Source organism: Rhizopus microsporus, assembly GCF_002708625.1.
Source record: "Rhizopus microsporus ATCC 52813 unplaced genomic scaffold scaffold_2, whole genome shotgun sequence".
Taxonomy (NCBI): Eukaryota; Fungi; Mucoromycota; class Mucoromycetes; order Mucorales; family Rhizopodaceae; genus Rhizopus; species Rhizopus microsporus.
Genome location: NW_019671917.1, coordinates 1,686,071 through 1,712,386, shown reverse-complemented (window position 1 = coordinate 1,712,386; position 26,316 = coordinate 1,686,071). Strand labels below are relative to the sequence as shown.

Below are 26,316 nucleotides of genomic sequence, written 5' to 3'. Positions count from 1 at the left end.
TCATGTTGTTTCTCTTTCCTTTTTTTTTCTACTTTTTAAAATGGCCATTTATTCCCCTATGGAACCAGTCGTACCGCTTCAGCCTTCTGAACCAATTACTGCACCTGGAACAGGTATTGCTAACTTGCCTAATCAAAGACATAAAATTGTAGCAAAGAATGGTGCCAATTTTACCTTGATGGTCTGCGGTACGTTTAGTTTTCTAATGAAGCATCCTTTTGTTCATGTTTGATTTGTAGGAGAGAGTGGTTTGGGTAAGACGACCTTTGTGAACACGTTGTTTACAACGACGATCAAGGAACCCAAGAATTTGAACAGGCGACATGTCAAGCCTCCTTCAAAGACTGTTCAGATTCAAATCACCAGAGCAGGTAATATGGTGTCTAAATTGAAATTATAAAAAAGCTCACAAAAATATATAGAACTGGAAGAAAAGATGTTCAAGGTCAAGTTAACCATTATTGATACACCTGGCTTTGGAGACTATGTCAATAATAAACATGGTTGGATTCCTATTGTTGATTTCATTGATGACCAGCATGAAAACTACATGAGACAGGAGCAACAACCTTGTCGTAAGGGTGTTATCGACATGCGTGTTCATGTTTGTCTTTACTTTATTAAGCCTGCTGGCAATACGTAAGTGTATATTACTGATTTACCATCCGTCTAACCTTCCATAGTCTATCCCCACTGGACGTTGAGGTGATGAAACGATTAGGCTCTCGTGTTAACTTGATTCCAGTCATTGCCAAAGCAGATACTCTCACACCTTCAGATTTGGCTAAATTTAAACAAAATGTAATTGCTCTCTCCCCCCTCTTTCACCCTTTTTTGTATCCTAACATTCCCCTCCCTTATTTATTATTTATAGATTTTGGATGTTATTGCAGCTCAAAATATTCAGTGTTACTCATCTCCTATTGAAAGTGATGATGAAGCTACTACAAAGCGTAATATGAACATCATGGCCGCTATGCCCTTTTCTATTATTGGTTCTACTTTGGATGTAGTCACTCCTGATGGTCGGAAAGTGAAAGGAAGAGAATATTCTTGGGGAGTAGCTGAAGTTGAGAACGATGATCATTGCGATTTTAAGAAACTAAGAAGCTTATTGATCCGTACGCATATGCTCGATTTGATCACCACGACAGAAGAGATCCATTATGAAAATTACCGTCAAGTTCAAATGGAAACTAGAAAATTTGGTGATCCAAGGTAAGTGATATATTTAAAGCCTCCGCCCATGATTTATTCATTAAATACACCAGAGCTGAAAAAGATGAAAATGCAAAGTTTGCAGAAGAAGAAGAAAAGTTACGAAAGAACTTTACTGAGAAAGTAAAGGCAGAAGAAGCTAGATTCCGTCAATGGGAACAACAGGTAAAAGATAATCAAATCCTCCACGTGATCTAACACAGCTAAATAGCTTTTGGCTGAAAGAGATAGACTTCATAAAGAACTAGAGATTCAGAGTGAACGCATTAAAGAATTGCAGTTTGAAATTGAATCTTATTACACTCAAAGGGATTCGCCAAGAAGCGTCAGAAAATAATATAATAAATCCGCACACGGGAGAGGAGTTGTTGTCTTAAAAATAAAACAATAAAAAAATCTTTCCTTTTTTTTTTTTTCCTTTTTTTTATCAACTATTTTAAATGACAACGTTTAATCATCATTCAGCAAATAAAAGGAGATCCCCAACCAATTCAACAGAATCAAAAGCATCTCAGTGGCAACATTGGGCTGAAGAACAGACAGACAGTGCTTATGAAAAAGAATCTAATCAGCGATCTCTACACATCAGACACGCACATAAACCAGCAAAGGAAATATTAGATAAAATATTACCTTCACTACCCTTATGTTTTTGTAACAAGCCTGCTTATCGTAGCTTCACTCTAGAGTATGGTCCAATCCTAGAATGTGGCAATTATCAACTGGCAGCTGATAACAACCATATAAAGATTAAATATGTCTGCGGATTTCACGTTCATGAACTCTCTTGGAATAAATTACGAAAGAAGCTTAGTGAAGGTGGACTAATCACTGCTGATCACCCAGAACTGACGACCTGTCCACTTTACAATTTCACCTTTTGCGTTACATTCTATTTAACTAACCAATATCCCAAATGCCCACCTTCCTTACCTGTCTGCTTTTGTAACCGCACGGTCGTGTTACGAGAATCACCTACGAAACCACCATCAGATCAATCTAGACTCTTTGAATTTACCTGTGCCAACTGTGATATCGAAGGCGTCAAGCCCAAGTGTAGCTGGATTCTTCGAGCAAAAGAAGTTGCATTCCCTCGTCCCAAGCACAAGATACACCGTATTGTCGACACAGAGGAGTATACAGATACCAAACCATCACCATTAGCAGCGAATAATAGTAACAACAATAATAATCCAAAGCATATCTCAAAGGATCATCAGCAGGGCCTGTTGTGCACTTTGACTCTCAGTTCTCAACCAAATTACATGAATAGTTTCCAGGCGCTAAAGATCGCTGATACATCTGTCAATCCTGAGCCTAGTTCGTCAAATTCGACTTCAGGAAGTGCTTCTCCTCGATACTCAAGTCTTGTTCCGACCTCTGTCATAGTTAAAAGGTCTGCGAGCCCAAAGTCAGTGGCATCTGGCTCACACGGAAATACCTGTCCCCTCGAGAAGAAAGTTCAGGAGCAAGAATTACATATTTCCCAAATGAAAACGCAGTTATCTCAAATGAATGCAAAAATGGAAAGTGTTGAGTCCATGGTGAAGCTATTCAAACGTGCTCTTGAGGATATGCAATTGGATGTACATCGTCATAGACGCATGTTTCAAGAAGAGCAAGGATTGAGAAGACATACACAGAGCAGATTGTCTAGTATTGAACTTGATGTTGTACAGATGCTTGCAGAGAAAGAACAGTTATTAGCAGATATACACGACCTGACCAGAGGTGAAGAGCATAGTGGCGAAGCAGAAAAGTGCCGTGTATGTTTCAATCGACCCGTAGAATATGTTCTTTTGCCTTGTTTCCATTTTGGTAAAGAAATACAACATACCATTCTTTTTCATAAAACTGACACTATTTATAGCTTACTGTGAAATGTGTTCATCAAGACTGACTGAGTGCGCTCTTTGTCGTTCTGTAGTAGAGAAGAGACAAAAGATCTTTAAGCCTTAATATCTAAAGACAACTCCTGTATACCCCCCCTTTTTTTCCTCTCACTCCTTATCATTCTTTTTATGCTCATTCCCTTTATATATAAAATAACAAAAAATGTACAAATAAATATTGCGATAATTATTGTTAAACCACATATTAACTATGAATAGCATGATCTGGATTTACCATTTGAGCGACAGTAGCTATAGTTTCACTATCCAGTTCTTCAGTGGGTGATGCGATTGCCATGACACTTGATTGATTATCTAATCGAGCCTTCATTTCTCGAGCATACCTTGCTTTATCTTGATTTGCTATTTCAATCCATGGCTGTAGCTCAGCTGGAGACATCGACCTCCACTTTAAGCCTATCTGTTTGCTAATGTCAACTAGCTTTGCGTCTGGATACTTCATTTTTATGATCGGCCGCATCTTTTTTGCAAAATGCAGATATGCTGACATTGGGTGTTTCGGTAGACAGTCGTTGGGCTCCCTCTTTTTCCTGCCTCTTGGATCTGGAATACCGCCCTCACTTAATGAGGATTTTTTCTTGTAGTAACTTTTCTTTCGTTGACAATCCTGTTGTTGTTGTTGTTGTTGTTGTTGAGTCTTGTTGCATTTTTGGAGTTTTTTTAATAGGCCGGCTTGCTTTAGTTCAGCCTTGGATCTTCTACAATATATAAAGTTGGAATGCTCATTACTGTGCTGTTGCTTCAACCGAGACTCTTCTTTAAAGTAAACGTCTCTTTCAGCCTAAGCATACAAGAAGGGCATAAGTGAATGAATTCGGGATAAAATAGTCATCAGCTTGCCTGTGACAACTGCTTCCATCTTTGACTGATGTTTTTACTAATCTCACCCGAAGACAAGCCCTGGTTATAACCCTTCAACTTGCGTCGCATGTCTCTATTAAACAAGAGATACGCATTGGGCGGACGTTTGACTTTTTCGGGAGCAGTACCGTACTTTCTTTGTGTGCTCAAGCTGGGTTTGATATCATTTGTGTTGAACGTGAGTGAATCTAGAGCAGCCGCCTCAGCTGCAGCAGAAAATGTTAAATTAGGAATAATCTTGTATCGGACATCCTTCTTTTCTCTCTCTTCTTGTTGTTGATACATGCTTGGAAGATAATGATTATATAATGAATGATGATGTTTGGTGGATGGATGATGTTCTTCTTCGTTCGGAATAACCATTGAAGAAGGCGATAATATGTTTGATATGTTTAGTTTTCTATTACTATTGATTCTACTATCTATATCTAACGTAAACTGTATGCATTGCGATTGATTCTTAAACTCTGCTTTTTGCTCCTATTCAACAAGAGATATGAATATAACGGTTAAATGGATGGTTCTCCTGACGGAGGACTTGCCTTTGACATCAATTTCCATTCTTCTGATAATTGATTACTAGTTATATACTGTCCTCTTATTTTTGATTCATGCCTTCTTTTTGCACAAAACAGTAAGAATGAGTTAGGTGCCTTTTGACGTGCATTTTTTATCATTTCTGAATATTCAATTTGATCGTCCAACACTATACTGGTCATCATGAATGAAATGAAAGAAAAGAAAAGAAAAAAGAAAAAAAGAGAGAAAAAGATAATGCTGATCTAAAGAAAAAGGGATATTTATAGTTACCTTAATTTCCCAAAGTTCTCGTGTGAAAGTGTTACTGGGAAGTGAAGAATATACACAATGGCTCAAGTACCATGGACTCAATTGTTCTCGTCTATTTCTATTGATGAACAAGTAAAAAAAAGTTAAAGATAATCCTTAAGATTGAAATGAAGCTCGTTCAGATAGTATAAAAGGACTGAGTTATGCATTACACAAGACTTTGTTCATGACAAAAAAAAAGCTCGGTAACCTAGCAATTTACGCCACGTCTTATATAGACTCTAGGTCCCTGCAGAGAAACAATATATATATACATATACACATATATTTATAGCATAGTTTTCTCCTTTTTTTCATAGAGTGCTTATTTTCTTCTTTTGACTTTGACGTTTTATGACAATGTATCGTCGTACTTCACGTCTTCCCCGCATCATTTTTGTTAAACATAGTTTGTTCTACATGATGTTGACAGTAGCACACACATGCGCGTAGTTTAAGCAGAGATCAACGTCAATATAGTTGGATATCTCTTTTATCGATGATGTAGAAATAATTTGGTCCAAGCAAATTCAAAGCTTATCTCATTCACATGAACATTGTTATCTTGAAACAGCTAAACTGCCTGTTGAGATTGTTTACGCACACATGTATTTTTGTACATGCTAAAGAGTTTCCTTCCCTTTACTATTTTTTATACAAGTATATCTTATTTTCCCTTCATTAAACTTATTCCTCTTGAATAAAATACAAGTTCCTGAAATATGAAAAGACAGAGAGAGCAGATATGGTCTGCAGCCGAGTTTCATTTTCCGCTTGTGGTGTTTTTATCTGTTTATACTCGAGAATACATTCTATCCAGAACTATGGTAGCAACAACATCTCTGATAGCCAAGTAAACCATTTTTTTTCTTTGATTTATCTCTAATAATCATTGATTTTCTGCTTTATTTCTAATAATATTCACATTTAAACAATAAGGTGGCTATAATAAATAAGCTTTTCTGAATGTATAACCGGAGATGCAGAAATACGTTTAGCTAAGCATAAAACAAAAGCATTGGTATATTACTCTTTATAACCAGAAGATAAAAAAGTTTCCCCAATGAGATCCTCATCTACGATCGCTGAAACTGATTGAAGTCATTCAAGTGTACACTATCGCATGTCTTATTCATTTTAGCCATTACCCCTTCTTTTTCCAGAATCCTATTTCGCTTTGCTTTACTCTTGACATAACAGCTCAATTGGATTAAGCTTAGGAGAATATGATTGATATCCTTAGAATTGAATACGTTTTTCTGTATCAGCTGAGCATTAGAAATGACTTTGGACTTTCTTCTAAAAGCCAAGATCCCAAACCCCGCTAAAGACGCATGTCCAGAAGAGGCTGTAGCACAGAAGAGGACAGTAATCTTTTTTAGAGAACAGCGTACCCTTGATACAATTGAAACAAGTTAAACCATCACTATGGAAGCAGATGACGTGCTCAATAAACCTTATTGACAGCGTATCTTTTGCAGTCTTTGTTGAGCAGTTCAGAGTAACATCAACTTTGTTAAATGCACAAGTGTTCACTTTAATGTTGACTCTGCATCAATCAACAAAAGGTGGCCCCAAACTCATCAAATTAACCTGCATCTTTCATACAACCACGTATACACCAGCCTGTTTGGGGAAACCAGGTCGTTCAAAATATATAAACAGCAATCGTTGCTTAGTGGAAGATCTTTAAACATGTGTCGCCGAATTTGTGCTACTATATTCTCCCGAACTGGGCCTTGTGATTTCGTCATTCTTTCTTTATGAAAGTGGCTATCTCTATTAAGAATTAATATGAAATGTCTGTACAAAAAAATTTAAGTTCATTTTTAAAGCACATCCGTACATAATCGCTTTGAATTTTTCTCCCAGTTTTAAAGCAGAAAAGGGAGAGAAGTTCAGCAAACACATCTGAGAACACATCAAAACAATTCGTATTGAAGTTTGACACACAAGCAAATATGCGATGCTTTAAATGTTTTTATAACTAAAAAGGATATGCTCTCTGTGTGAAAATATGAGTAAGCCTGTTTTGTTAAAATAAAAAGCAAAGGATACTATCGCCACATAATTAAAGCGGCAGACAAGCAACCAGTTTTTTGTTTGAAAAATATCAGTGACGCAGCAGCTTCAAAAATAGCTCAATCGAGAAAATTCAAGTGTTTCTCTCGCTGAAAAGTGGTATTGGCGCATTTGATTTTTCAAGTGTCTACACGCACTTTCCATTAGATATTACAATTATACATCATTATACATTTTTATATATGATATGCCGTACAATAAAATGTTGCGATAAACTATAGAGCTCAAAAAAGAATACGTGTTCATTCGATATGGTATAGTAGACGAGACTTTTGACTTAGAAGGTCTATTTAAGTGCTCTTTTATGCATAAAATAAATTATATTATCATTTAAACAGTGGATTAGTTTGATAATCTAATGTGGCGTTATCAAATGTACCTTATTGCATATGAAATCAAAATAGTAATAAAGATCATCTAAATTACGTCTGTTCTCGTGATAAAAAGGAGATCCATTAATGCTTTCAATAACCTAACAGAATATAAATCATATTGGTTGGAAGGTCGACATTCAGCTGTCATGTTTTTCGTACACTTTATTAAGATGGAGTTTTAATAACAGGTATTGCATAATTAAGCTATTGTGTGCGTGGTCAGTGAAATACATTCCTTTATAGCTGATGAAAGTGAATATGTATAAATGTCAATTTATTTTATGTCCAAGTTCTATTGCTGGAAACATCAGAGGCTCATTATGGTAAGTGCCTGAGAATATACACCGCCACAAGCATACAGAAATCCACACACACACGTGTAAGGTTACCCCTAATGTATTTTGTCCAACATGGATATGATACAACCCACAACCAATCTTAATCAATAGATTTCAATTGTTTTAGTATCGTATAAAGAAAAAATTTTTTTTGCCATCTCCTTTGTGATAAAACGTGTTAAGAAGTCTTTATTTACTAAAAAGAATAATAATACAGAACACTTTTTTTAAGAAAAAAAAGAGGGAATATATGTATGTATGTGTGTGTGTATATATATAAGAGAAAAAGAATCTAGAGTACATAAAGAATACATAGGCGAACGAATTAGGCTAATGACCAAGTAATCTTGCCTACACCTTTGTTCATATCACCAATGACCTTCTTGAATACTATAGGAGTAAGGTCGAGATCACCCTTCTTACATTCAGGACAAGCATCATTGACCTTGGCATAAGCAGTTCCTTTGGGGCCCTTGATCTTGAGTCTCTTTCCACACCACTTGGATTTCTTGCTCGTGCTTCCATATTGAGGACGGTTCATGGCAACGATCATGGAATTATTGTTTTCTTCGGGTCCACAGGCGCCTTGAGATCCACCTTCAGTAGCAGGTAAGAACCAAGTACCAGTACCTTTAAAAGTACCACTCATTCCACTGCCTCTCTTTTCTAATTCGGATGAATATTTGCTGTCAATGGGAGCTGCGTAAACCAAAGCAACGAATGCAAGGATAGCAAAGATGATGAAAGAAACAGAGCGAGACATTTTGTTGTTGTTAATGCTTTTTTTTGTTGTGTAAAAAATAAGAAAAAGAAACGACCAGCGTTAAACAGAAATATAAAATGAAATGAAAAGATGAATTGAGAAAAAACGAGTGAACTGGGAGCTTATATTTATATCAATTGAAATGTACAAGTTCAGACGGAGCGAGACCACGTTCAGGCACCGAAACTGTCTGTTCAAAGGCTAATAAATGAAAGTTTCCTTTTTTGATTTAATATCCAAAATACTATTTTGTTCTCCGACAATTATTTTTTCATAAACATGAGAAGCTTAGGCCACAAACATCATCTCGTCCTCATGTTAATATGTATGGATATGATGCAATCATCCCCCCATTATTCTAGTACTTTCATATGCTCATCATTGCCATTATACCTCATTCAATACCTTTGGAAAGGCGAATGGGGGACCCAGCACCCGAAAACAATAAAGAATCGTCAAGGGAACCCGCTTGTGTAGCCATTTGATTTTCTTTTTAACAGAAAGAACAAATGTATCATTTGTGTTACTTTCTAAATCTATAGTTCCGGTTGGCAAAAATTATTTCATCTGGATGTCACCTAGGCGACAAGCCTCGTTAAGGTCACTAAACAACCATTGAGAAAAAAAATTTTTTTCGGTTATCGATATGACAACATTTTAGCAGAAAAATGCAATTCTATTTAATTGCTTCAATAATGTCTCTCTTTATCTATTAAATATACATCAAATATGAATAACATTTATGATATACATTTTATTAAACATCTATTCCAACGATTTCAGAATTTCCTCAACTTTGTTTTTGAGCGAACGGAATCGGAAAACTGAACCGAAACATTCAAAGGGAGGACAAGAGCACGATTGCTAATTTACAAGTTATGGTTAAGTCATATTGAGAAATGCCTTGGAATTGAACTTGTATGCTTCATAAACTTGCTTTCATCTGTTTAACGTAACCCAAGGCGAAAATGTTTTTGCCCTTGTGATTTTGTAAGGTGTCATTTTATAAATTACAAGTCGCATGCAAAGTTAATCCAAGTCATTCATAAAAATAACATCTAACGAATGGTTTAACTCAACCGATCAAGCAAAAAAAAAAAAAGGAACAAGCAAATTAATCTTGACTCATGTGATCTTTTGAATCTATGTCCGCCAGAGCAAATATATATAAAAAAAAGACTATGTAAATGATAGAAAAAAGGCTGTTAACCATAAATTACTTTGTTTATAAACCTTTAGTAAACAATACATAAAAGGATGCCTTTCTTTTCTTCTTCTTCTTCAAGTTTAACAACAGAAACACCGATCGAAAAAAAAAAAGAGGGGGAAAAATATACGCACTGCGTGGTCTGATGTGGGTCCCAAATTCTGTTCATTCCATTGATACCGTTCCGATGCGCAGCTTCCGTTACTATTGTTTACTTTTTTAATTTTACTCCTTCAATTTTAAACGACAGCACTTTACTCCTTTATGCTTTTATTTATGTAAATACTTGTGCAAAATGTCAAACTGGTTCCATCCTTGAAACTGCAGCACTGTTTTTTATTCAAGTGCCACAAAGGAGAACAATTGGTGTGCCTCGGTTTTTGTCTGAATGATTCTGTTCTAGGCCATTGCACAAGATGCTCGTACTACTCTTACCCTTTTCTTGTTGTGACCTGATAACCTTAAGTGTCTCCTCTTTCTGTATTTTTTTTACCCCAAACATGAGGGCATTAACTCAGGAGTTGAGTGTTGTTAATAATGAAAAGGTTTAAGAACAAGAGGGGTTGTTCGGGTTTATAAGCTTGACAACAAGTTTAAAATGCTATTGAAGTATGGAGATATCAAATAGGACCGAGCTTAAATTTAGTTACTCAAGTCCAACAGGAAACAGATGCGATTGGATAAAATAGATATTTTTGATAAAGAGAGGAACAATAATTTGTGAGTTGGTGACCAAAAATATGAATAATGATGCTGACGACTATTTTCATCCCTTTGTATCTAGTTTTCACTTGCTTTAAACGAGTAATAAAGGTGACTATGCATAACTTCTTTAAAGTATAGCTAAAATTATTGCTGCTTGTTGCTTTTTGTAGTCCTTACATATTGATGTTTGATCCCTTGATCTTTATATTATTTCTTTCACATCATGAAAAAAGAATGCTAGGGATGCATGCTTTGGGATATTGAATTTTATTATCAATGAAATGGGGTGACTCCTGAAATACCCTATTTCTTGGTACATAATGGAGCAATGATCGTTAAAGCGTTAACAATGCTTTGATGGATGTATATTTATCAAAAATAACTATTTTGTCAGCATCGATAGTTTTGCTGAATTACAAAACTATGCCTCCAGGCCTTTATTTACCGTGTATCATTAGGGTGAATATGCTTATCCTTCTTTTCTTTATTCCTCCTGTACAGCTAAAAGTTCATGTTCAAGAATCACACGAGACTCCCCAATACAAAATAAGGGGAGAGAGTGCTGTTCTAGATGCATCTTTTTCATTCAAAACAAGTCATATTTCTTAAACAAGATTCATACAAGGAATTTATACCCAAAGATATGGGATTGTGATGTTCCCTAAAAAACCGTTTAGAGTAGGGGTATCTCTGCTGTTAGAGATTACATTCATTGAACTATACGATTATTAACCCGCTAGTTTGTAGAAAGACTCTCTTGTTGTAAATAAGACAATATACAATTCTTTCGGTTACGCTAAGAACGATTATGCATTTCGCCAAAGTCACTTTGACACAAAGGTCGTCCCGTCTGAGCTCAAAATTTGCCTCAAGGCAACCTTGGGAGACAGTGTGTGAGTGTGAGTGTGTGAGTGTGTGAGTGTTCTTCTAATTAAAAATTGTACAATGTCATTTGCTAAAGAACGTGAAAGGCGTCCAAATGCTGGCAGTAGGTAAACTCTACTTGCAAAAAAAAAAAGACGACCATGCTTTATACTAAACTTAAATTTCAAAAAGGATGCGAGCACTGCTTAATCAAGAAATAGAAATGGAGGAACTGTTTGAATATAAAGAGAATGACGAAAGCGATCAAGAATTTCCAGAACAAAGTAAGATTATAAAACTAGAGCGAGATCATGGTGATTGATTATAGAATACAGTGATGGAAGAAGAAGAGGATGTTGTTGATTCAGATTTTGATCTTGATTCTTCAGAAGGCGAACAAGAGCAAATAGAAGAAGGCCAAGAAATGGATAAAAAGATTGCGAAGGAAGAAAAGAAAGTACGTATTCACGCATACGATCGTCATATTTACTCATTTGTATAGTCTCGCAAAAGCACATTTAATCCCACTATACCCAAAGCATTTAAAGTTACACGGAAACCAACTGAACAGCGGAAAAGAAAAAGAGACGTGGATACCGTGCAGGATAGAGAAGATCGTACGGTACGACAGTCATCGAGAAGAAATACTATGCTGAACCGTATATTATTGGAAGATCAGATAAAAGAGCATGAAAAGAAAAAGGTAGATAAACAACATTAGAAGCCTCATTCTAAAGTATTCTCAGGCACTTCAACCCAAAAGAGATCGCGCAGTAAGCGCCGAATTGACACAAGAAGAATTACTAGCAGAGGCAGCAGTGACAGAAGAAAAGAATAAGTCATCCTTACTCGAATGGCAAAAGAAGGAATCAGAACGTAAAGCGAATGCTAAAATTAAGGGTGATAAGGAACTTAGTGGACCCTTCATACGATATCATTCGTTCATTGAGCGTTGTACAGAAGATGGAGATGGAGAAGCAAGCGAGGACAAGGAGCTCTTTGAACCAATGGGAAGAAATTTGATCACGTTTGTGGAAGAGACTGAGGATGAAAAAAAAGATGAGCTTGACCTTGACTCAGCTGGACTCATTCACCATTTATCACCTTGGTTGGTTAAAGAGCCAAAACCAAATAAACCGATCTTGTGTCCCATCAGTGGTGAAACAGCAAAATATAGAGATCCTTGTACAGCTGTACCATTTGCTAATTTGGACGCATACAAAGTCATAAAATCATGCCTGGATAACCAGATGAACTGGTCGCCTACTCTTGGAATCTATTTGGGTAATCTACCTAGTGCCAATGGTACTCCAGAGGGATGGAATGTATAATAAAAGTACCAATAAACAGCAGGGTTAAATTATTATTGGCTAAAAACAGAGTTAGTCATTTTGCTGAATAAGAAACTTGGAGAGTCTGAAGTTAAAATTACTCTCCGGCCCAATAGCTGCGTGATCCCAGCTAAATGACGCAAAAAGGACTGCATAAATGCATAAAAAGCTCTGTGTCTACCTTACATCTTGCCGTTTTTTTCTTTCATCTACATGTCAAATATAGAGAAAACAGATTCAGCAAAGAAAGCTGATTTTATAGAATATAAAGGACCAGAAGAAGAATATTCAGTCGGAAGTGATTCAAAAGAATTCATTCCACCTTCACCTGAAGAAGTGAAGGCTGTCTTGTGGAAACTAGATTTACGAATTATACCCTTTCTCGGTCTTCTCTATCTCTGCTCATTCCTAGACAGAGTCAATATTGGTAATGCTAAACTTGCTGGTATTACTAAGGATCTGAATATCACCCCAAGTGATTTCAACATTGCTTTATCCATTTTTTTTATTGGCTATGTAAGTTATATTCTATCTTGAATCATGTCTCCTTAATTTATACATGTGTAGATCCTATTTGAAGTACCATCAAATTTGATTCTCAAGTTTATTGGCCCGAGTAAATGGATTCCAATTGTGATGATCAGTTGGGGCACAGTCGTAAGTTGTATATATCTGTAATTAGAGAAAGAACGCCAATCCCCTTTTATCACAGATGGCTGCTATGGCTGCTTGTACGAATACAGCAGGCCTATTGGCTGCTCGTTTCTTTTTGGGCATAACCGAGGCAGGTTTATTCCCAGGCGTCATCTTTTACTTATCTTTGTGGTATACTCGCGCGGAACAAGCAACAAGAGTGGCCATCTTTTTCGCCTGTTCTACTGTGGCCGGCGTAATTATACACAATTGATCATAACTAAATGAGGGTTAACCTATTGCTTCTTTAGGCATTTGGAGGCGTTTTAGCTTATGGCATTATGCAAATGGACGGCATCAGAGGCCTTCACGGTTGGCAATGGATTTTTATCATCGAAGCACTTCCCACGTTAATTCTCGCATTCATCTCCTACTTTTTCCTTCCCGACTTCCCAGAGAATTCAAAATGTACGTACTTGGGAATTTGTCAAAGGTGTGTGAAACTTATACTTTTTTTTTAGTCATCAATGAACGAGAACGTGAGATTATTATTCATCGCTTGAAAGAAGATGCAGGTCCATCCACTGAAACTCACTTCTCCTGGAAGCAATTCTGGGCAGTATTCACGGACTATAAGGTGTACATGCATTGTATCATCTATATCTGTTGTGCTACACCCCTTTACAGCCTTAGTTTGTTCCTGCCCAGCATCATCCAAGGTATGGGTTTCACTGACCTGCGCGCGCAGGCGATGTCTGCACCTCCATATGCTATAGGTAAGCTTACTCTTTGTTTCGCTGGGAGTTGGTTATCAACAAATAACTTTTATATGCATAGCCTGTGCCGTTACTGTCGTGGTAGCAATGGATGCTGACAAGAGACGTGAGCGTGGTCTTCATCTTGCTGTACCTGCTGCTGTGGGTGCACTTGGCTATGCTCTTTTGGTTGGTCTCCGTAACCACGGCCCGGTTGCCATGTATATTGCGGCTTGTATTGCCACAACTGGTGTCTTTGCGAATGTCCCCGCTATGCTTTCTTGGTTTACAAACAACATCGGTGGTCACACAAAGCGTGGTGTAGCTTGTGCTTTTATCATTTCCGTTGGCAACATTGGCGGAGCAATCGGTGGACAGATTTATCGTGCTAACGACGCACCTCTTTATGCTCGTGCTAATTCTGCTGCCTTGGGACTGATGTGTGGTGCAGTCTTCTTTAGTCTCTTGTTTAAATGGCTCTTGATGAGAGAAAATGCTAGAAGAGATAGATTAACGCCCGAAGAATTTGAAAAGGAAGCAGCTGGTGAAGAGCTCTGTGATCTTCATCCTGGATTCAGATATCTGTCATAAACATTGTATTATATTTAGAAAACACTACTACTTTCTTACTAATTAATATTAATTTCTATTTAAAATAAAGAATGACTAAAAGAATGAAATGAGAATAGATGGTGAATTTTTAGCAGTTATATGAAATATACTCGATATTGCCTGTTTTTCTTTTCAAAAAAAAGATACGAGCAAGATGTATGTTGATACAAGCAGAACAGTAGCAGTACAGGATATAAAGGTCATAGCTTTCCTGTTATTCTTTTAAAGTAAAGTGTATGCAATAGCTCTTTTATGCTGTATTATGCAACATTACTTAATTTCAATTCTAATTGTATTAGAAAAGTCTACTAATAGTCTATAATAAAGCATTGTTTGAGATATAAATGATCTACTCCAAGTGAATATATTGATATATAAAAACGTACTATATCTCAGGCGTAATTGACAGTTTTAATTTATCTTTCAAGGAACCAGGAGAAACCCCATGGCTTATTTTGCTTGCTATTTTTGATTTGAATGATCACGCTCAGCGGTCAAAGGGTAGAACCCTTATCACGTGAAAATTAATTAAGTTCTCCCCCCCCCACATTTTGCTGTCATTGAAAAAATTTTTATTACAAGGCTAAAAAGGACCCTCTTTGAATAACGGAGATCAGTACTATTACTTTTGACGGCGAGCGGCAGCAAAGGTATGTAGATAGTCGATGAAAACTTGAACGAAATTGCCGTGATTGAACATACTGATCAAAAGGATAGAGAAGATGCTGGCTAAAATCGTTTGACTCGCATTGATGTGATTGTTACCCAAACATCCTGGTGAAGTATTCCAAATGCGACTGTTGCACAAATATTTGCGCTCCTTTCGTCGATTTGAAACCATTTGAACTGAATGATCTAATTGTTGGCGTCTCATCAACATCAATTCGTATAGAAGATGTGATCAATTCATTCATTGTTTTGGTTCCCGATACCAGTTTATTGCTGTTGTCACTATTTTTCAATATGGCCAGCTCAACATGTTCATATCGTGTGTTTATCCCAGGAAAGGAGGTTAACGGAGCTTCGCTCCTTCTCAAGGCTGTCCCTTCATAGTGTGCGTCTGTGGAAGGAAGCCGCCCATATATCTTTGCATAGTTTACAAGCAGGGTCTTATTTTTTTCAATAAAAACCATGCTTTCAAAAGCTCTAACGCATAAATACCGCAGCGACGGCGACTGAATCTAGTCTGTTGTATTTCGCTTTGACTGTTATTTGAAAAGGCGAGTAAGTCGATAACTTGCGAATAAGATTCTTGTTGAAAAGAAGTAAAGAGTATTATTAAAATAAGACGCATGTACGTTTTATAGGGAGAGAAAATCTATGGCTGCTATTTATATTAATGTCGTCAGTGTGATTATTTATCAATGTTGTCAGCACTCTTATTCTTTTCACATGCGATAGAGGAATGTAAAGTAGAATATATGCTTTACTGTAAAATTATACTCGAGTTATTATAATGATTCATGTCAAACACATTACAGTCACCGTTCGGCCAAGTGGAAAGGTTGCTATCCAGTTCAACATAAGGCTCATTTGAAAGCGCGTTCTTTCAGGGCTGGGTGATACTCAAACGCTCATCAGAATACTTCCTTTTCATCGGTGTCGTGGAGAAAAACGAGGGCTTTCGATGTTGTTGATTGAATACCGAGCGATTTACAACGCTGGGTGCTGTCAAGAGGTTGAACTCACATCCTTTGTCACCTGTATATGCTATAGGTTGAAAATCACCCAGCAAAGTAATCATAAGCTTTTTTTGTTGTTCGCCTTTGGGTAAATCAAATGCATCGAATGCTGATATACAGCAGAATCATAATCACGCAGCTTGGGGTACTTTTTTTTTGTAAGCCACAACTCGCAGTGAGAGGTGTGCTTAGAAGGAGGGGCGAAGAATATTAAACTTTTAACAGTGGGGATGATGTGCGACGTCAGAAAAGGCTTGCGATCAAAAACGTACTTCCAATGTGTTACATTTTTTTAAGGGACAGAAATGGACGCCAATTTTAGCTAGTGCCGACAATTGTTTTTAATCAGAGTGACAATTCCATAGGTTTGACTGTATAAAAAAAAAGAACCAAATAACCATGTCTTAATTAAACAAAAGTATCCATACCAAAAAAGCTCTCCAACCTTGTTGATAAAAAAAGATAAAAGGATAAAGAGGAACGGACGGAGAAAGAGACAACAAGGATGTAGGGCATCATATACCCACAAGAAGCAATGCAGTCATCATCTCGATCAGAAGAGTCACTACTGAGTCTGAATTATGGGACTTTCTGCTTTTTTTCGTTTCTTTTGTTCTTTTTTATCCAACAAAGTTCCTTTTTTGTAAAGATCCTTTCAACCAAGAAAGTGAAAACGAAGCAAATACCCAGTGAAAGCCAATAGTATACAAATGTCTGATAACGCCATCAAGATATTCACGGGTAACTCCCACCCTGAACTTGCCAAGCTTGTAGCTAGTCGTATGGGTATTGATTTAGCCAAGGCTGTCGTCATGAAGTATTCCAATCAAGAAACTTCTGTTACTGTTGGTGAATCTGTTCGTGATGAAGATGTATTTATTATTCAATCTGGTTGTGGTGAAATCAACGATAATTTGATGGAGCTTTTGATTTTGATTAATGCCTGCAAGACTGCCTCTGCTCGCAGAATCACTGCTGTTATCCCCTGCTTCCCATATGCTAGACAAGATAAAAAAGACAAAAGTCGTGCTCCTATTACTGCTAAATTAACCGCTAATATGCTGACTGTGGCTGGTGCAAACCATGTCATCACCATGGATCTCCATGCTTCTCAAATCCAAGGTTTCTTTAACATTCCTGTAGACAATTTGTACTGTGAACCATCAATGATCAAGTATATTCGTACAAAGATTCCCGATTGGAAGAATGCTATCATTGTTTCCCCCGATGCAGGTGGCGCCAAACGGTAAGTTCTTAATACCCTGATCCTTGTCATCATCAGCTCACATTTTTTATAAAATAGTGCCACTTCAATTGCCGACAGACTTGAGCTCGATTTTGCCTTGATCCACAAAGAGCGTAAGAGAGCCAACGAAGTATCTCGTATGGTGTTGGTAGGTGATGTTACGGGCAAGATTGCTATTTTAGTGGATGATATGGCAGATACTTGTGGTACTCTTGGATTAGCTGCTAAAACTTTGGTTGAAAATGGCGCTGTCAAGGTGTATGCTATTGTTGCTCACGGTATTCTTTCTGGTAAGGCCATCAAGGTTATTAATGAATCTGTCATTGAGAAGCTCGTTGTGACAAACACTATCCCTCATCAAGATAAGATGGTAAGTAACCAATCATAATGTGCGTATATCATAGTAACCAAACCAAATAGGCCATTTGCCCTAAACTTGATGTAATTGATATTTCTCCTACTCTTGCTGAAGCTATCCGTAGAACTCACAATGGTGAATCTGTATCCTACTTGTTTTCTCATGCTCCTGAATAAGCATTTTCATAATTATTTAGCATATTTATATACACAACACAAAAAACTTTTAAAAATCATCACAATAAATCAATGCAAGTCTTTTAGATTATTTCTTTAATTCAGAAATGTTGTTATTTCGTCTTGGTGCTACTATCAGCATAATCCCACAAAAGCTATGGCATCCGTATTATTTTACTTTGCTTCTTCTGGCAGTGTTTTATAATATATCTTCCTGCGATATCTACTTTTGAAGCCAAATTTTATTCTTTATTCCATATTTCTAAAAGCGTCCTAATAATTCCGAATAAAGTATAAGGAGAAGTTAAGATTTTATACGTTTTCTCTTTTTGCTTTTAAAGAAAAATATGAAGAGAATAGGGACAGTAGCCGTGGTCACCTTGGTCATGCTTGTTACTGCGACCATACTTCTCTTGTATAGTAAACAGATTAAATCTACCATGACAGCATCTTCCATTTCTCAGCAAGATTCACATGTAATTATGGGACACATGACGAATCAAACAGAAAGGTTATATACATTAACTGAAAGCAATGTTTTATTATTAAAGCATCTTTCCTTTAAATAGAGCAGAGCTTGGAAGAGCAACATGGAAGGTAAGCTTGAATAGATTAAACATGGACTTTTTCACTCAGAGCAATAGTTTTTACATACGATGATGGCAAGATATCCTGAAAACCCGACAGAGCAGGAACGAGAGTCCCTGAAGGAATTCATGTTTCTTTTTTCAAAGTTGTATCCTTGCGGAGAATGGTAAGCGAACCACTTTTTTTTTTTTAATACCACTAAGATGAATATATAGTGCCCGTCATTTCAATCAAATGATTACTCAATACCCACCACAGACTTCATCAAGAGCAGCTGCTTCTCAATGGTTATGTGCAATGCATAATAATGTGAATGAAAGGCTAAAGAAGCCATTATTTGATTGCAACAATATTGAAGCAAAATATCCCTGTGGTTGTTCAGAATAAATAATGCATTGTATCCATTTCACACACAAGAAGCAACAATTCATCAGGAAAGGTCTAATGCATTCATCTAAAGGCTTGTAAGAAAGCAAAGACCTATGTGAATGATGATTGAAACGTCCCTTCTATTTGAAATAATATGTTGAGTTTTATTAGTTAACGCATAAAATGACCTTGATAATAAGAAAAACATTATGCTCTTTATAAGCTTAAAAGGTGACTAACAATACCACATATTGAGTTTGGCCTTGAAAATACCGTGCAATCTTCTTCTACAGAAGCGTAGAAATACAGCGACTTGAAGATGATGAAGGGGCACATGCTTTGAAGCGTAATCTTTCAGCAATGCATTCATAATTACGCTTGGAGATAATAGAAATAGCGAGACAAAGGGGGTCCTTAAAATTTAGGTGTTGCTATTTGCACACAAGCCATTTTGTTTATGCGACAAGCAACCATAATTTCGAGTACCGATCACTATCTTTTTTTGTTTGTCCTCTTTCTAGAATGCAATCCACAGAAAGCGGTTCACATAAACGACTTGATCACCCTTATGACTCTGAAGACTATATAAATGGTTTACCAAGAAAAAAGTTTATATCCGAAGAAAGCTTTGCAAACGAAATGGCAGCCATGTCACTAGATTCTAGCAAGAACCCCATTACCTTTCAAAGTAAAACAAGAAAAGCAGTTTATAATATATAAACAAGAGTAATGCGACCTTCTTTTATATACTAGGAGGCCCCAATGAACGATATATCTATGATATAAACAATAGCATAACAAGTAATAAGAATGTGGTAAGAATTGATGATATCAATCAATTTCTCGAAGAGCAAGAGGAAGAGAATGACATGATGCTGCTTGTTGTCGATCATACAATACTGATCGATGATGACACATGTGGACTTCCTTTAGAACTAAATCCAGGTAATTCAAAACCAAAAATACCTCAGTTTGTATTAAGCAATTCTGGGTAAGTAAAAAAAGGCTTTTTCATATGTATTTCTATTGATTCATGATGGCTCAGTCTAACGGATCCCAGAGACAAATTGGCTATACAAGAGATGATGAAACATAATCAGGATCGACGTCATACGCATATAGAAATAATACATCAACCTTCAGTTCAATATGATTCAATGGATATGGATTTGGATTAATATTGTAAGTGAAATCTTTATAAATAAATGTAAAAACAAAAAAACAATATCTTTATTTATAATAATGGTCCCTTGTCAAGCTTTATTAAACGATTGTCAAACTAATAAATTGATTAGGTTGATGTCAAGTATGAGATTATCAAACTTACTGCCACTACAATTTGATCCGCAGAACAACTCGCACTCGTTATGATGGGTGCATCCAATCGTTGCATTCTATAACTGCTAAGATTTCCTTTGCAAATTTGTTTAAAGTTCCACACAACAACAAATGAGCCGGTTGTCTATTAAGAAAGATTGTTTTAGTATGTGATAAAAAGAGTACAATAACCACTTACACAGATGATGTTGTTTTCGTCTTTAGTATCAAAATAGGCTCGCTTGAAAGAAACCTTTTCATTCATCAAGGTGATATGTTCAGGCAGAATTCGTAACATAACAGCTTGAGGGTTGCCAGATGTACGGAAGAATACCAAAGAGTTTGAACACGTCGCGACCACGTAGTGACCATCAGGCGTGACATCCAAGCCTATAATGGGTTCACCAATAGGAGGTAAGGTAATTGTGGCAACTGTGTTTAGCCCATCGAAAAGCCTGATCACTCCCTTTTGGCTGCCAACAGCAACATACTTGGATTGAGAGGACGCGACTGCAGAGAATTCAGGCTTACTAGAGTATTTCTTGTAATCACAATCAGAGATCTTATTGATGCCCTTCTGACGAGGGTCAATACGGAATATAGAGTTTGAGGTGATGCCAACGATCGTGTTTAGGTTGTTATAGTTCCCTGATGATGAGCTTGGGCAGATACCGATTACTATACAAGAAATAGGATGAGTTGCCAATAAAATCAAGACGTCTCTTAACTTACATGGATCTTCAGTAGAAGCTTTCCATTCTTCAACAACCTGTTCACGTTTGAGGTCCATTTTGTAAACAGTGTTGCTCTTTGCATTCACATCAAACATCAAGTAACTCGAATCCTGATCAAAGAGCATAGCATGTGTTGGAAGAATGGGGGATTTGTGATCCAAGTCATGAACATCCTGAATAAGTCGCGAAAGTGAAATCTTTTGACCAAATCCTTGAGAATAGATACCAATGTTGTTTCCTCTAGTAACAAGCAAAAGGCTTGATGATTGACTAACCGAAATAATGCTGTCTTTGCCTAAAGAGCTTTGATCAAACAAGACCTTGTCATGAGGGCTTTCGGGTACTTCGATTTTATTGTCGTACGCCAGACAGACGCCAGAGTCACTTTTCTTGACATGGACTAATTTATACAATAGTGAGCCAATGGATGCACTGTTGTTATTTTAGTTACCTTGTTCATCCATGTCTTTTGGTTTCGAACTTGAGAGAGGAATATTATTAGGTGCGATCGCATTGACGATAAACTCTTGATGATTTTTCTATTATATATTCCATATTAGATATTATTAGACTACACAAACCCTAGAGTATACCTTGTGCCGAGAAAACGAGTATTGTGATGCTGATTCAAAGATTGCCTTTGATAAAAGAACCTTGAGTCCACTGTACATTTCTTGATCATAAGGTACAATCTTGAAAGAGTAAATACGCAAGTCTTCTGAGTAATTCCAGCTAAATGATTTTTCATTGTGTTTAAAGACTGGGTTCATACTACAGTTTACTTCTTGATAGATTGATGGAACGTATGATCCATGAATCTCAAGGCAGTCTAGAAGAAGAAATATTTAGTAAAACAAGTAGAATATAAGTAATCTTGTTACATCTAAAAGGACCACGTTCAGTCACTTTAACAAGAACCTTGCCAATGGTAATATAGTTTCGAAAGTCGGGTCGATAGAGTGAAAAGCTTGCTTCAATCACAAACAAAGATGTGCCATGAACAGGATTATTGCCTTTAAAGGGGACATACTGAACAAATGTAGATGAGGAGTTTGTATCTTCTGGAATGAATATGCTATGACTTTCGGGTCTTTTCTTTAATATTTCGGAACATATCTTTTTCTCCAAGTGACTAGGAACATTTCATTAATAGATTCGGATTATTATCAAACTATAGAGTACTCACGGAGAATAAATGGCGCTAATTTTTTGATCAGTGATGAATTCTCGGCCTGATTTGTATTCATCCTCATAGATACATTCGTAAGCGACTGCCATAAAGACCTCTGTATATTCCTCAGAAACGGCATGGTTGCATACAAATTCAAAGGATTCCCCACACTCCTAATTCTAAATGTTGAGAAAGTTGTGTCTAAATCTTTCATGATCTTTACCTTGATTGTCCATGTAAAACATATGTCTTGATTCATATTGATTCGATAAAGTTGAAGCTCCATTGTTTTTTGAACCTTGAAAATCTGCTGGTTTTCATCTATCGTTTACAGTTAAAAAAAGGAAGATATATGAGCAGACGGAGTATTATTCTTACATGGACAACCAGGTTCGGAAGTACCAGAAACAACAAGTTCGTAAGTATAAGGTAACTCCTTTCGTCTAATAGAAAGAACTGCATCCTTATATCTATCATCAAAAGAATTACAACACCATATGATTAAGTGTATTTTAATCTTACAGCAATTGTTTTACAGTACGATGTCCATCATTGTAATAGAATGAAAAATATCCGTACTTGAGATCGATAATCTCTTTCTTTGTTCTTTCGCTAAAAAAGGGTAAAGCTAATGTCCGGTCGAGTATATCAAACATTTTAAAAAATGAAGAAAAAGAAAAAGGGGCTTCCCAAGGAAGAGATATCTTTTTATGATAACCAGCCGATGTTATTACTGCATTAAAAAGACTGCTAGTTTATTTTAAAAATATCATTGTAAGGAATTATGCTATGATGCAAGTATTTGATTGACAGTTTGCTTATTTTCCAGAGAAGAATAGTGTTGAGCAGCAACGTACTCATACATGCAGCTCATAGGATCAGTGAAATCTATCAAATTATTACAATGAGTTGCTCTAGAATATATATCCCTATATATATGCTTACCAAGTGTGTGTTTGGGATCGCATGAACATCGGCGTAAAAGGTTTTCTTGTTCTGGACAATGTTCGTATATGCTGTGTTTATATCCAATGTCGTTAAAGAAATGAATCTCGTCCTTTTTAAGGTAAAGAGCAGCAAAGATAGAATGAATAGGTGCATCACCCCATCTTTCGTAAAAGAATCCTCCGACCTTATCAAGATACTCAAATAACGCCTGATAAGCTTCTGTATGCCATAGATCAAGTCGTGCAATTTCAAAGTTTGTCCAAAAATGACACAGATTGTATTCACTTCCTTCTTCATCCGTTACAAAACGATAGAGACTGTTGGTAGCATAATTAGGAAAATAATTCTTGCCTTGCCTTGTCGAATCTCTAACAAAACTTCTAATGGTTTCCCAAAGAGAAGCTATGGTCCCCGAATGTTCCTTGAAAGAAATATTAAAGGCTATATATCATCGCTTTAGCTATCTATTGTATTTATTTTCTAGTATTACGAGTCTTACCATATTTCTTATTATGCTTCTTCATATAAAGGAAAGGGTCATAGTCTAGATCACAATAGTATCGCACATCAGGCTCAACTCTCCAATAATATTCTAAATCAAGACTCAGCACAAGCGGATGCCTCCAAAAGAACCCACTGTCCAAGCGTACGCTTTAATCTTTCAAACAAAGCAAAGGTATATATATGATTTACCTTTGGAATCGACACATATGCCTGTAGCTTTCACTTGTTCCGTAGGGTACATAGGATAGTTCTTCTCGACACATTGCGGCCTTCTTTTGATCGATCCAATCGGGATAACTCCACATTGACTCGTTCACGAATCCGTAATGGGTTTTGCTTGACGCTACTTTTGTAGTAGATTTTATAAACTCTTCTGTAAACTGTTCCTCGTTTAAGAATATCCACGGATAATTGAATTTATGATTAAATCTGTCCTCTACATAGAAAGTATGAGTTGCATTCTCTCTTTTGGTTATTCCTTTGGTTATTATTACCAACATCTTTCATCGAATCCAGCATGCCCTGAAGTTCAGAGTTACGTACGAGTACAATGAATGCCGCCTTTTGACGCTCGGTTGTATTAGATGCAGGTGGCAAAGTAACCGTTATTCCGTTTGATACATAGGGTGGGCCCACCGTATAGGACTCGGTTGATGCAGTAGTCTTTAACTCCCAGTAGGTGGCATTGGCAATAGAAGTGATAGCATTCTTATAGACTGATGTTTTACGGCCAAAGTAATAAAATAAGGAGCCCAAGAGGTAAGAAGCTAGTCCAACTTGTAACAAAAAGTAAGAATAACGACGAAGGAGCATGTTAAGAAAGGAAAGAAACAAAGTGTTTGAATAATAAATAAAGCATCCAATGTGTTGCAGGGAATTTGCAGCAAATAAACAATAAATTTAATATTAACCTCTTTCAGAAACTCGCATTCCCTACTCTAATTCAATCCCCCTTTCCCTTTATTTAAAAAAAAGAAAAAAGAAAAAAGATGTCCTTCCTTTCTTGCTTTCTAAACATCTTTTTTTCAATGATTTATCTACAAGAAAGCCCACATCCGCTAAACAAAACTAAATATGGATACAATCGCCGTCAGTTGTCCAAAACCATTTTTCGTGCCACAGTCATTGTTTTGATGTTTGTGATTTGTTTCTTTATTGGTCATAAAGTACAATGGAACTCCTTGTCCGAGCAATTTGATCCCAGGGACGCTGCCTTTATTCAATACTTTTGCACCCAGCAAGAAGCGACACATGCTGTCGAGAACCAAAAGGCACAATTCATCGTTGGTTTGGAGCATCAAAGAGCAGGTTATCTTAAACCAGAAGTTGAGCCGGATGATACAATTCCTGAAGATGTATGGAAGGACTTGCCTGTCAGAGGAGCCTACTACATGGTGGTTCGAAATGAAAAGCTGAACGAAGCAAAGGCGGTTATAAAGTCAATGGAAGAGCAAATGAAAAATGGCACACGTTATCCATGGGTCATTTTAAACAATCAGCATTTTACCTTGGATTTTCAAAAGTATATCAAACGTGTCACTAAGGCACCCGTATTCTTTGGAAAGATTGACCTTCACGCGTGGGAATATCCTTACTGGATTGATATACCAAGAGCAGAGGATATGATGTTGGACCAGGATTTTGATGAAGTGTACAACAAGGCTAAGCTGTCATATCATCAGCTATTACGTTATCATGCTGGGTTCTTTTTCCACCATCCTTTACTTAGAGACGTCGAGTACACATGGCGCGTTGAACCAGGAGCTGATTATAGTTGCAAAATGGATCAAGATCTGTTTTTAGTCATGAAGGAACAGGACAAGAAATTAGGCAAGTTGAATGATGATGTTGAAAGACGAGTTATTTGCTAAAAAAAATGCTAGGGTTTGTTATTACCATGAAAGAAGCACCACAGACTATTCCAACGTTATGGACAAGAGTGAATGAATTTAGGGAAATCTATCCTCAGCATGTTTTAGACTTGAATTCTACTATTTATCCATGGATCTACAGTGACCGCGAAGATGATTACAACTATTGTCACTTTTGGACTAATTTCCAGTTGGCAGATTTATCGTTTTTTAGATCAGAAGCCTACCAAAAGTATTTTGAATATTTAGATAGAACTGGTAATTTTTTCTATGAGAGGTAAAAATTGCACACACATACGCACGCACACATTATAATAACCTATTTAGATGGGGCGACGCGCCTGTACAAACGATTGCCGCGGCCTTGTTTTTACGAAAGGAAGAAATTCATTTCTTTAATGAAATCGGATATACTCACTCAATAGCAACCCATTGTCCATACGATGAACAATTGTTAAGAAGCTGTAGTTGTGATGTTACTTCTAATTATGGTAATATGCACCCTTTTTATTACAATTTTAATTTATGTATAAACAATATGTGTATATATAGATCTGTATCAAGACAGCTGCTTAAAGAAGTTACTGAAAATCATCAATCCTCAATTACTCGACGATATGAAGGCATTCCTTACTAAGAAAGACATTTCTATACCTGAGATGATAAAAATACCACCTCAATAATAAACTTTCTCCTTATTTTAAGCATTGTTCTCTTTTTCACCAAGAAGCATTTGTTTATTTATTAAATTCAAGCATTTGTTTTTGGTATACATTGATTTACATTCCTTACTCACTTAACATCAAGGGAGCTGAAAAAGAAAGAAAGAGAAAGAGAGAAAGAGAGAGAGAGGGAAAAGATAGCTAAA

General features: G+C 36.6%; 12 protein-coding genes across 12 annotated transcripts; 7 read left to right on the top strand and 5 right to left on the bottom strand.

The window, feature by feature from the left end:
- Positions 1-58: 58 nt before the first annotated feature.
- RHIMIDRAFT_223043 (putative septin) lies at positions 59-1,632 on the top strand (the record flags this gene model as incomplete). The annotated part of the gene is made up of 7 exons (XM_023607471.1): positions 59-188; positions 240-371; positions 423-639; positions 684-801; positions 875-1,218; positions 1,272-1,383; positions 1,430-1,632. The coding sequence occupies 7 exons, from the start codon at positions 59-61 to the stop codon at positions 1,553-1,555; spliced, it is 1,179 nt and encodes a 392-aa protein (XP_023470267.1). The 3' UTR covers positions 1,556-1,632.
- RHIMIDRAFT_266340 (uncharacterized protein) lies at positions 1,624-3,110 on the top strand. Its single transcript, XM_023611903.1, has one exon. It carries the CDS (start codon positions 1,659-1,661, stop codon positions 3,096-3,098), a length of 1,440 nt encoding a protein of 479 aa, XP_023470266.1. The 5' UTR covers positions 1,624-1,658; the 3' UTR covers positions 3,099-3,110.
- Positions 3,111-3,206: 96 nt separating this feature from the next.
- Positions 3,207-5,027, bottom strand: RHIMIDRAFT_63446 (HMG-box). The gene is made up of 4 exons (XM_023615494.1): positions 4,803-5,027; positions 4,535-4,703; positions 3,972-4,472; positions 3,207-3,912 (listed from the first exon to the last, which is right to left on the bottom strand). The coding sequence occupies exons 2-4, from the start codon at positions 4,667-4,669 to the stop codon at positions 3,316-3,318; spliced, it is 1,233 nt and encodes a 410-aa protein (XP_023470265.1). The 5' UTR covers positions 4,670-4,703; positions 4,803-5,027; the 3' UTR covers positions 3,207-3,315.
- A 2,912-nt stretch (positions 5,028-7,939) lies between these two features.
- Positions 7,940-8,377, bottom strand: RHIMIDRAFT_198066 (uncharacterized protein; the record flags this gene model as incomplete). Its single annotated transcript, XM_023606251.1, has 1 exon — positions 7,940-8,377. One exon carries the CDS (start codon positions 8,375-8,377, stop codon positions 7,940-7,942), a length of 438 nt encoding a protein of 145 aa, XP_023470264.1.
- A 2,357-nt stretch (positions 8,378-10,734) lies between these two features.
- On the top strand, positions 10,735-12,508 carry RHIMIDRAFT_63420 (YL1-domain-containing protein). Its single transcript, XM_023615493.1, has 5 exons — positions 10,735-11,281; positions 11,346-11,437; positions 11,489-11,610; positions 11,656-11,856; positions 11,900-12,508. The coding sequence occupies exons 1-5, from the start codon at positions 11,235-11,237 to the stop codon at positions 12,482-12,484; spliced, it is 1,047 nt and encodes a 348-aa protein (XP_023470263.1). The 5' UTR covers positions 10,735-11,234; the 3' UTR covers positions 12,485-12,508.
- A 138-nt stretch (positions 12,509-12,646) lies between these two features.
- On the top strand, positions 12,647-14,753 carry RHIMIDRAFT_266326 (MFS general substrate transporter). Its single transcript, XM_023611902.1, has 6 exons — positions 12,647-13,000; positions 13,052-13,141; positions 13,197-13,373; positions 13,429-13,585; positions 13,639-13,893; positions 13,955-14,753. Exons 1-6 carry the CDS (start codon positions 12,698-12,700, stop codon positions 14,461-14,463), a joined length of 1,491 nt encoding a protein of 496 aa, XP_023470262.1. The 5' UTR covers positions 12,647-12,697; the 3' UTR covers positions 14,464-14,753.
- Positions 14,754-14,920: 167 nt separating this feature from the next.
- On the bottom strand, positions 14,921-15,736 carry RHIMIDRAFT_266321 (uncharacterized protein). The gene has a single exon (XM_023611901.1). It carries the CDS (start codon positions 15,615-15,617, stop codon positions 15,246-15,248), a length of 372 nt encoding a protein of 123 aa, XP_023470261.1. The 5' UTR covers positions 15,618-15,736; the 3' UTR covers positions 14,921-15,245.
- Positions 15,737-16,876: 1,140 nt separating this feature from the next.
- Positions 16,877-17,946, top strand: RHIMIDRAFT_197380 (phosphoribosyl pyrophosphokinase; the record flags this gene model as incomplete). Its single annotated transcript, XM_023606199.1, has 3 exons — positions 16,877-17,412; positions 17,470-17,782; positions 17,833-17,946. The coding sequence occupies 3 exons, from the start codon at positions 16,877-16,879 to the stop codon at positions 17,944-17,946; spliced, it is 963 nt and encodes a 320-aa protein (XP_023470260.1).
- Positions 17,947-18,293: 347 nt separating this feature from the next.
- Positions 18,294-18,921, top strand: RHIMIDRAFT_234155 (uncharacterized protein; the record flags this gene model as incomplete). Its single annotated transcript, XM_023608108.1, has 4 exons — positions 18,294-18,457; positions 18,516-18,543; positions 18,591-18,700; positions 18,750-18,921. 4 exons carry the CDS (start codon positions 18,294-18,296, stop codon positions 18,919-18,921), a joined length of 474 nt encoding a protein of 157 aa, XP_023470259.1.
- Positions 18,922-20,137: 1,216 nt separating this feature from the next.
- Positions 20,138-22,781, bottom strand: RHIMIDRAFT_234153 (VID27-domain-containing protein; the record flags this gene model as incomplete). Its single annotated transcript, XM_023608107.1, has 11 exons — positions 20,138-20,182; positions 20,231-20,365; positions 20,420-20,898; positions 20,953-21,354; positions 21,406-21,493; positions 21,548-21,783; positions 21,836-22,086; positions 22,141-22,298; positions 22,349-22,446; positions 22,504-22,595; positions 22,648-22,781. The coding sequence occupies 11 exons, from the start codon at positions 22,779-22,781 to the stop codon at positions 20,138-20,140; spliced, it is 2,118 nt and encodes a 705-aa protein (XP_023470258.1).
- A 131-nt stretch (positions 22,782-22,912) lies between these two features.
- RHIMIDRAFT_197032 (glycosyl transferase) lies at positions 22,913-24,390 on the bottom strand (the record flags this gene model as incomplete). The annotated part of the gene is made up of 4 exons (XM_023606163.1): positions 22,913-23,514; positions 23,573-23,709; positions 23,767-24,013; positions 24,072-24,390. 4 exons carry the CDS (start codon positions 24,388-24,390, stop codon positions 22,913-22,915), a joined length of 1,305 nt encoding a protein of 434 aa, XP_023470257.1.
- A 178-nt stretch (positions 24,391-24,568) lies between these two features.
- RHIMIDRAFT_289325 (nucleotide-diphospho-sugar transferase) lies at positions 24,569-26,140 on the top strand. Its single transcript, XM_023613632.1, has 4 exons — positions 24,569-25,407; positions 25,461-25,725; positions 25,776-25,939; positions 26,001-26,140. The coding sequence occupies exons 1-4, from the start codon at positions 24,606-24,608 to the stop codon at positions 26,129-26,131; spliced, it is 1,362 nt and encodes a 453-aa protein (XP_023470256.1). The 5' UTR covers positions 24,569-24,605; the 3' UTR covers positions 26,132-26,140.
- The last annotated feature ends 176 nt before the right edge of the window (positions 26,141-26,316 follow it).

Coding starts and splice junctions, on each gene's coding strand:
- RHIMIDRAFT_266326 (XM_023611902.1), top strand. CDS start 12,698: ATGTCAAATATAGAGAAAACAGATTCAGCAAAGAAAGCTGATTTTATA. Junction 13,142..13,196: donor TGATCAGTTGGGGCACAGTC/GTAAGTTGTATA, acceptor CTTTTATCACAG/ATGGCTGCTATGGCTGCTTG. Junction 13,374..13,428: donor CCTGTTCTACTGTGGCCGGC/GTAATTATACAC, acceptor TTGCTTCTTTAG/GCATTTGGAGGCGTTTTAGC.
- RHIMIDRAFT_289325 (XM_023613632.1), top strand. CDS start 24,606: ATGATTTATCTACAAGAAAGCCCACATCCGCTAAACAAAACTAAATAT. Junction 25,726..25,775: donor GGTAATTTTTTCTATGAGAG/GTAAAAATTGCA, acceptor TAACCTATTTAG/ATGGGGCGACGCGCCTGTAC. Junction 25,940..26,000: donor TGATGTTACTTCTAATTATG/GTAATATGCACC, acceptor GTGTATATATAG/ATCTGTATCAAGACAGCTGC.
- RHIMIDRAFT_63420 (XM_023615493.1), top strand. CDS start 11,235: ATGTCATTTGCTAAAGAACGTGAAAGGCGTCCAAATGCTGGCAGTAG. Junction 11,282..11,345: donor CGTCCAAATGCTGGCAGTAG/GTAAACTCTACT, acceptor AATTTCAAAAAG/GATGCGAGCACTGCTTAATC. Junction 11,611..11,655: donor TTGCGAAGGAAGAAAAGAAA/GTACGTATTCAC, acceptor TCATTTGTATAG/TCTCGCAAAAGCACATTTAA.
- RHIMIDRAFT_266321 (XM_023611901.1), bottom strand. CDS start 15,617: ATGGTTTTTATTGAAAAAAATAAGACCCTGCTTGTAAACTATGCAAAG.
- RHIMIDRAFT_266340 (XM_023611903.1), top strand. CDS start 1,659: ATGACAACGTTTAATCATCATTCAGCAAATAAAAGGAGATCCCCAACC.
- RHIMIDRAFT_63446 (XM_023615494.1), bottom strand. CDS start 4,669: ATGATAAAAAATGCACGTCAAAAGGCACCTAACTCATTCTTACTGTTT. Junction 4,473..4,534: donor AATGGAAATTGATGTCAAAG/GCAAGTCCTCCG, acceptor CTTGTTGAATAG/GAGCAAAAAGCAGAGTTTAA. Junction 3,913..3,971: donor GATGGAAGCAGTTGTCACAG/GCAAGCTGATGA, acceptor TTGTATGCTTAG/GCTGAAAGAGACGTTTACTT.